Below are 9216 nucleotides of genomic sequence, written 5' to 3' on the forward strand. Positions count from 1 at the left end.
TAAAAAGAAAAAAAAATATATCAGAAACATCTTATATATTTTTAATAACCTATAAAATACTATTATTTTTTAATCTATTATAAAAACTTCGAATTGATACATTTGTCCATAGGGAGTATTTTATTTTACAAAAATAATACTCAAATTCCTCTATAACAGTTGATACATTTTTTATTTTAATATATTTTATAATAATTTAATACTCCCTTCGTCCCATAACAAAGTATCCCTTTGATTTTTTAGTAACTATACTTTCTACCTAACATTACAAATACCTTTACAACTTACAATATATTACACAAATGTCATTACCTTTATATCACACATACTAACAAGGTTATTTTAGTCATTTCTACTTTATTCTTATTATATTCCAATATAATACTAATATTTCTAAAACTACGTGCAAAAAACAAATGAATACTTAATTTCGGGACGAATAGAATATATTTTTAAATAAATTTATTAATTTTAAATATACATAATAAATATAAATTAATTTAGTTAAATTTATATAATTTTACATCGTAAGACTCACTTGAAATCTCCTTATTTCTATTTATCTTTGATAAACAAATATTTTATTTTTTAAAAAAATCTCTATTTTCTTATAAAATTAGTTGATAGTACTCATAAGTAAATAATTCTATTTTTATTTATTTGAATTATATAAAATTTTATTATTTATAAATCCTAAATCGTAATCAGTGATTCTACAATTATAAATTTGTCTACCACATCACTTTAAAGCAGCCATTTTCGACATAATTATCATTAGTATTCTAGAGTATATAAATAAATAAATAGAAATATATATTCAAATTTTGTGCATTTTATTGTGTAGAGATTTTTTAAAAATTGAATAAAAACTAATTCTTTAATAATGAAGTAAAAAATGAAAAAATAATAAACGAAAATAAATTTAAATGAAAAAATAAAAATAAATTTAGATAAACAGGATAATAATATTTTAAATTTGAAAAATCATTGCAGCCAAGAATATTAAGCGGAATCAGGTGTTATCCTGTCTTACAGAATGTGGACTCCCGGGAGTCGGACTCCTGCCGCGTCAGTACTGATAAGGTCACAACACTAGGAGACTGCGGTCAATACTGTGGCGCTGTAGTGACGGCCGTTTGTATAATTTATAGATTTTATAAAATAATAATAAAAGAATAAAATCTAGTATAAAGCAATTAACATGTTACCTGTTGAAAAGATTCTCCAATTTTTAAATATTTTTATCACTATATATTCGCCAAAAAGATAGAATGTCTTTTACGGCAATTATTGAGTAAATATTAAATTGGTTCAAGTTGTGAATGATTGAACAATCCACAATAAACCAAGTTGCACATGTAAAATAATACTCCCCTTCTCGTATCTATATATTCATTTATTTTTTTTTTACTAGCATTAGAAATATTAATATTATATTTAAATAAAGTAAAAATAAATGTAAAAAGACTAAATTAACTCTATTAGTATTGTATGATATAAAGGTAATGACAAAAAAAACAAAAAAAAAAAAAAGGAAAAAAAGGGTATTCTATCAAAGTATCTCTCCAATTTTATTTTATACTTTCTTTTTTCTACCTCGTATTCTCTTTCCTCCAACTCAACAAAAAAAATATATTTATATATTTATATCAAAATTATTTATTTTTAAAGTTAATTTTTTTTTAAAAAAAAATACATCAATATATATATTATTGTATAGAGAATAATATTTTAGGAGGAGTGTAATTAGTAGATAATTAAAAATGTATTAGTGAAAATAATTATCCGATAATATAAATAATTATAAATTAAGATTAAGATAACTAATTAGTTTAATTAAAATTAAAAAAATTTAAAATTTAAAATGTTATGGTATGTGGGACGGACAGAAACGGCAACGTGGACCTGGGAATGAGTATATAATATGATAAATATATTATAATAAATACTATATAAAATTAAAATTAATTAAAAAAAAAAAACAAAAGGAAGATTTTTTAATTGTTTTCCTTTAAATTTTTGCTTACCTGGCACTGGGTTGGACGAGGGAGGTGAGATCTCCGATTGAGATCAAATAAAATCCAGCATATCATATTCTGCCACGTGGTGATTCGGGGAAGCATGCGATCGACGGCTGTAGTAATTGGCGCAATGCGCCGCCTCTACGATATTCACGTGCCCAAAAAATGCTATTAATACTTCGATTTCCGCCACAATTCCTTCCCACAAAACCAAAAATCAAATCTTGTTGGTGATTCCCGATTGTGCAAACGCTCAGTTCCTTTAATTTCGGAATCGTAGTTTTGAACGCTGTAGAAGCATTTGTGTGGTGACTGGTGAGGATTTGGCATTTTGAGTTCGTTGCAGGTGTGTGTATCTTCGTCCGCCATGGCTGCGAAGGAGTTCGTGGTTTATCTTCTGACAGGGTTCTCATTGGCTGTTGTATCGGTTTATTGGGTCAATAGCTACTCGCAAGGCCGCCATGCGAAGCCATGGCTGCTTTCGTCCACAAATGGATCCGAAACCCTAGTCTGGCCTGTAAGTAACTGACGATTGAATGTTGCTGTTTTAAGTGAGGAATTTGCGTTAAAAATCGACGGAATTGTGTGTTTTTGTTTTTTTGTTTTTTTTTTTTAACCTAATTGTTATTGTGTTTCGATAGGAATTGAAGTTTAGTTGGAGAATTGTGCTGGCCACTGTAATTGGATTTTTAGGCTCTGCTTGCGGCACTGTGGGTGGGGTTGGGGGAGGAGGAATTTTCGTTCCGATGCTAACTCTAGTTGTTGGATTCGATACAAAATCTGCTGCTGCAATTTCGAAGTGTAAGAATTGGAAATTTGTATATCACTTAACTTGTTGTATAGATCGAGCTTTTGTCTATGGCGCAGGACATGTGTTCGCCGAAATGCGCCTGTTGAATTTGTTCTGTTTTTGAATTTTATCCCTTGTATAGAATTGTTGGGAGATTTTTTTGAGGTGATTGGTTCTTTCCAGGCATGATAATGGGGGCTTCGGCGTCGTCGGTTTGGTACAACATGAGAGTGCCTCATCCTTGCAGAGAAGTGCCGATAATCGACTACGATTTGGCTCTTTTATTCCAGCCTATGTTAATGGTCGGCATAACTTTTGGTGTGGCTATGAGTGTTGTCTTTCCGTATTGGCTCATCACTGTCTTGATTATAATCTTGTTCTTGGGTACGATAATCGTATTTATTGCCCTGTTTTGATCAAAGATTATTGAATCTTATTCAAATTTTTTGTTTGTGATTAATGACTGGTTCGACTTTCGCGAAACTGATTATCTTTTAGATGGATTCTTGATGATATTGTGACTACTGTGCAGGAACTTCTTCTCGGTCCTTTGCTAAGGCGATCGAGATGTGGAAGGACGAATCCGTTTTTAAGGTTAGTTCACTCATCAGCAGTCTTTCATTACATACACATACATACATATATATGTATATATATTTAGCTTTAAAGCATGGATTATGTGATGCAGAAAGCCATGGAAGATAAACTGACGTGCGTCGATTCTCGCGGCGAATGTAAGTAGTGAAACTGCAATTTGTGAGGTTTATAAATTTACAGAGTGAAGCTAAACATTTTTCGATTTCCTGTTGTGTTTTTGGGCGTATCAGTATTGATCGATGCATACGAATCGTTGTCTCCTAAAGAGGAGAAAACACCATTGGTGAGCACATTTTAATTCTCCTTCCATCTTCTCCAATCGTGTTTTTGTTTTCTTTTTTCTTCGATCCTCTGCATCGAATAATTCGAATTCCTTCGCAGCAAATCATGAAGAGCAACCTTAATGTCAAGGGAATCCTCGCGCTGCTGTTCGTATGGATCTGCTTTCTTCTTCTTCAAATAATCAAGGCAAGAGAAGCAAACGATTTCTTCATTTCAACGCAACGTTTTCGATTTTTTTACATTAATACTAACCTTTTGTTCGTCGTCTCTTCCCTCCCAGAACGACACGAAAACTTGCAGTACATGGTATTGGGTGCTAAGTTTATTACAGGTAAAAAAAAGAAAAGATCCTCGTCGCATCTGCTCGATTCTCAAGTTTCAATCTTTACTTTTTCTTGCATTCGCAGATTCCCGTTGCGCTGATGGTTTTTGTCTACGAATGCGTCAAACTGTACAAGGAAAGCAAGAAAAGGCGACTGGCCGGAAATCCCGATCTAATCTGCGAAGCAGCGATCCAATGGACAGCAACAAATCTTGCGTTCTGCGCGCTGTGTGGATTCTTGGGTGGCACAGTTGGGGGCCTGTTAGGCTCCGGCGGGGGCTTCATCCTCGGCCCCCTCTTGCTCGAGATTGGAGTGATCCCTCAGGTATTGTCGCCTTCATCGATTTAATGTTCTGACAATGATACTTTCGTCGTTTTGTATTGATTAAGGACAACATCGGAAATTTCCGTTGTTACAGGTCGCGAGCGCGACGGCGACCTTTGTAATGATGTTCTCCTCATCTCTATCCGTGGTTGAGTTTTATCTACTCAAAAGATTTCCAATCCCTTATGGTAAGGTTGCGCGAAAATATCGATCGTTCGATCTTACAATGAATCGTATAATTCGATGATGGCTTCGAATTTTCTTGTCTTTTCTTGTCTTGTCCAGCTGTATATCTTATGTCCGTTTCGATCTTGGCCGGGTTTTGGGGGCAATGCTTGGTAAGAAAACCTATCGCGATCCTCGGAAGAGTTTCGATTATTGTTTTCATCCTCTCCGGCGTCATATTCGCGAGCGCTCTTACGATGGGTAAGAAAAGTCGCTATTCATTTATTCTCTGTCGTTATTTTTCATTTAAAATTTTACATCAAAAATTTTACTTTATCGTTATTTTTCATTTAAAATATTACATCAAAAATTTTATTTTATTGAAAAAATATAGTATTCTAATCAAATCGATTATATTTATATATATATATATATATTTGTACTTGAAGGTGTTGTTGGAATAGGGAAAAGCATTTGGATGATCAAACACAACGAGTTCATGGGATTCTTGGATTTTTGTAGCAGTCAATGAAGAATGATTTATGATCTTGTAATAAATCTCATATATATATATATATATATATTTTGTTAGAAATTTAATTTTTGTGTTGTTGGCCAATGTCTTGTTGACCACACTTTTTTTTTTTCCTTTTTTTTTTTTTTTTGAAAAGAATCTGTCTAAATTGCTTTATTTTGTAAGATGTAAATAGAAATAATGGGGAGTGTTGGCCAATGCCTAATTGACCATACATATATCCATTTTGGTATAATTTTTTGTTTTTATTATTTTAATTTTTCTGTGTTTGTTTGTAATTTGAATTTGATGATATTATTATAAATTGGAATTGCAATTTAAATGTTGATGGGGACATTGGGGGAGAAAGATGGTTCGAATTGAATTGTGTAGTGGTCACAATAATATTTGTGTGAATAAATTTAAGAAAATAAATATTAGCTGGTCACCTCTATGATTCGTATACACATCAATTCTCGAGTATCAAATTATTATGCTGATTTAATGGGATCAAGCATTTAATCCATGTTTGTATATACTCCGTCCCAATCCGTTCTAAAACAATAGTTTCATTTTCATAAATAATTATATCACTGTAAAATTAGTCTTACTTTTTCATTATTATTACACAATTGTCACTGTGTTTTACACAAGGATAAAAAAATTTTTTACCCAGACTATAGTTTTGAAACGAAAGAAATACTATTTTTTTTTCTTTTATAAATGTGTGATTTTTATTTAAACTAAAATAAGTCGTTACTTATTTACATCATTTTCAATAAAAATATATTATTTTTTGATAAAATATAATATTAAAATATTCTTCAAACTCAATCTCAAGCCAACAATTTTTTTTGTGGAATGAACCCTATATTATAGGGTAAACTGATTTTGAAGTCACGTGACTTAAATTTTTTTTATCATTTTAATCTCGTAACTGAAGGTTATTTTAAAATAGTCTCGTAAGAGAAAAATTTTCTGAATTAAGTCATCAATGCCTAGGTGGCATCTATGTGGCAGACTGGCGGATACGTGTCATGTCACGTGGATTATTTTTATTTTTATTTCTTTAAAATAAAAAGATAAAAAATTATAAAAATAAAATTAAAAATTAAAAATAAATAATATAAAAAATAAAATTATCCATGTCCGTCAAATCAGCACTATGCGACTTTTAATAATTTATAATATTACTATATTTTTTAATTATATTTTTATATTTTATTTTTATTTTTAATATAAAAAATATAAATTATACACATAGTGGTCACGTGGAACTGATCTGACGAACATGTGGATAATTTTTATTTTTTTATATTTTTAAATTTTAAATTTTATATATTTAATTTTATTTATTTTTATTAAAAATAAATTTTAAAAATAACAATTATCCACGTGTGTCAGCCATGTGGCGCTGATCTGGCTGACACACGTCCATCAGCCGCCACGCAGATGCCACAGAGGCATTGAGGACTAAATTGAAAAAAAATTTCACTTACGAGACTATTTTAAGACAACCTCTAGTTACAGAAGTAAAATAATAAAGGGATCTAATTACGAGATTAGAAAAACAGTTTACCCTATATTATATATATATTGTTATATTTTGGATCGAAAATACTAAATCGAACACAATATTTGAAAGGAACTAAATAGAACTTTATTGAAAAACAAAAACACAAACGTAACACAATCGAAACACAAAGAACACACTAATGTGGCTCAGATTTAAAATCGGTTCACTTTATCGAACAAAGAAATCGACAAGAAGGAAGAGATGTTCCAACGACAGTCAACGGACACCCGACGAGCCTATCTCCTACCCAGAAAGAAGAAACTCAAAATCTCAAAATTAAACAGCACAATTTGAAAAAATCGGACAGTAGAAATTAAATCTCATCAAAGATTCCCCAATGTCCAACATAACAAAGGCCTAATACAATTGCAGTGAATATCGTCGGAAAACACCTGCCGGACATACACCAGAAGAAGAGGTAAAATGATCACGACACATAACAACTTTTTGAGAGAAAAAAACATATATCAACGACTACTATGAAAAATGAAAGAGACGACAATAAATATATATATATATATCAATGCAGCAACGAATGACTAAGATTATAATTCTAGGATGAAATATTGGGCTCCAATTCGGAGAAATTGGACCGCGGATCAGATTATCGTAGCATGAATCGCATAGAAAAGAAGTGAAAAAGGATCAAGAACCTGGTATGGGTAATTCACCCAAAAATCCAATATATATACAGAGTTAAATATTTTGAAAAAGAAGAGTATAATTGGTCCTAGTCGTGAACTTATTTTTCTCATTTATATTACAAAAATATATATATATTTTCTCTAAAATGCTTATATCCAACACTTATTTATATATATATTTCAAATTGCAAAACACACACAAGTCTGTGTAATATTTAGTACAATTATTTTTATTTTTTATTATATATATATATATATATACACTAACAAACAACATCTCTCTACATATTATTCTATATAACATTATTTTTCTTGTATAGAATTAAAATTAAAACATATATCATTTAATTAAAACATATATCAGTTAATATATGTTTATTTAATTAAACCAAAATATTCTTCATAGATAGAATTGAGATTATAATGAAAAATAAATAAGTGCATAAACTTTAAATAGGTACAAAGTAGTATATATTCAACACTTTAATTGGGCCGAAGAAATTATTTAAACCCAGTAATAAAAGCCCAAATTAAATTGAGCTTAGGCCCATAAATAAAATTAAAAAGAATGGAGATGCGGGGTATCGATCCCCGTACCTCTCGCATGCTAAGCGAGCGCTCTACCATCTGAGCTACATCCCCATGATGGTATAGTAGTTTAAACTAACTATATATAAATATAATAATTATTTACAATTTGCAAAAATTGGTGAAAAGACCCTCCAACCCTAAAATTTTATTTTCCGTACTTGTGCTTTTTATAGTGTTACAAAAAATACCACACCTATTAATATTTAACGGATATTATAATAGATGGGCTTAACTGCGAGTATTATTACAAATTCATAAATAATTTGAGATTAAAAAAATTAGTTTTAATAATACGTAGGAGGGTATTTTTGTATCTTTCTCTCGTATTTATCTATGAATTTATAATAATACTTATTCCCTCCGTCCCAAAATTATAGTATGTGTTGTGTTTAGCACAAGATTTAAGAAATAATGATATTATATTGGTAGTAGGTAAAAAGTACGGGTAAAAGACTTTTTTGCTCTTGTGAGTGTATTAGTGTAAAAAGTAGTGGCAATTGTGTAATAATAATGAAAAAGTAAGGGTAGTTTTATAGTAATATGGTTATTTATGGAAATAAAACTATTGTTTTAAGACGAACATAAAATGGTAATCTAGACTATTGTATTGAAACGGAGAGAGTATAATTTAAGCGCGTACCAATGGGTTGGATATTTTTTATAACATTATCTGAACCATAAGTAAAACTCAATTTTAGGACTAGAATCTTTGGAGCAAATTTCGTAAACCTTTTTGCTATTTTGCCTAAATTTGAAAAAGAAATGTATATTTTACTAAATATAAAATGAGCATATTTGTGTAGATATATTAAAATGAGTACTTTTACAAGATAATGTGTAAGAATATATTAATTAAATGAGTGTAATTGGTGATTTTATGAAATATAATAGCATTTTTTTTATTCTATGGAAACCAAATCTACTAAAATAGTAAAATTTTGATATATTGATTATGATTAATACAAAAAACTAAAATAAATAAATAGATTGATTATTTACGAAGGTAATATTATTCATTTGTGGAATTACTTTTTGTTAGAAAAAAAAAAAAATTGAGATTGTGTAATAATTAAAAGTAATAATGAATTTTCACACTTATTAAAAAAAGAAAACAGTAAATTTGATATTGAAAAAAAAAAATAAAGACGATGAATTCGATATTGACTTCAAGCTGATAAGTGATAACATTTTTATGCGACATAATTAGTTCATAATCTTAATTTTATCACAAAATTTGATTGTATGTGTATTAAAGAGAACTAAGTTTCACATTGAAATAATTTGAAAAAATAAAAATAAAAAATAAAATTATATTGTATAACTCTCGTATAAATTTCACTAGTATAAGATTTTTTTAAAAAAAATTAAAAAATAAAAATTCATCGAAAT

The 9216-nt window shown here is 29.5% G+C and overlaps 1 protein-coding gene and 1 non-coding gene across 2 annotated transcripts; one reads left to right on the plus strand and one right to left on the minus strand.

Moving 5' to 3' along the window:
• The first annotated feature begins 2207 nt into the window (after positions 1-2207).
• LOC127251115 (sulfite exporter TauE/SafE family protein 4-like) lies at positions 2208-5363 on the plus strand. Its single transcript, XM_051274699.1, has 12 exons — positions 2208-2538; positions 2663-2822; positions 2995-3195; positions 3344-3405; positions 3500-3545; positions 3639-3691; positions 3790-3876; positions 3971-4021; positions 4098-4337; positions 4432-4525; positions 4623-4763; positions 4952-5363. Exons 1-12 carry the CDS (start codon positions 2389-2391, stop codon positions 5032-5034), a joined length of 1368 nt encoding a protein of 455 aa, XP_051130656.1. The 5' UTR covers positions 2208-2388; the 3' UTR covers positions 5035-5363.
• Positions 5364-7805: 2442 nt separating this feature from the next.
• On the minus strand, positions 7806-7878 carry TRNAA-AGC (transfer RNA alanine (anticodon AGC)). The gene has a single exon. It is a non-coding gene; the product is annotated as a tRNA-Ala (tRNA).
• Between the last annotated feature and the right edge of the window lie 1338 nt (positions 7879-9216).

The sequence above is a fragment of the Andrographis paniculata genome, unplaced genomic scaffold (genome assembly GCF_009805555.1).
Source record: "Andrographis paniculata isolate CXL003 unplaced genomic scaffold, ASM980555v1 Contig38END, whole genome shotgun sequence".
In the NCBI taxonomy this organism is placed as follows: domain Eukaryota; kingdom Viridiplantae; phylum Streptophyta; class Magnoliopsida; order Lamiales; family Acanthaceae; genus Andrographis; species Andrographis paniculata.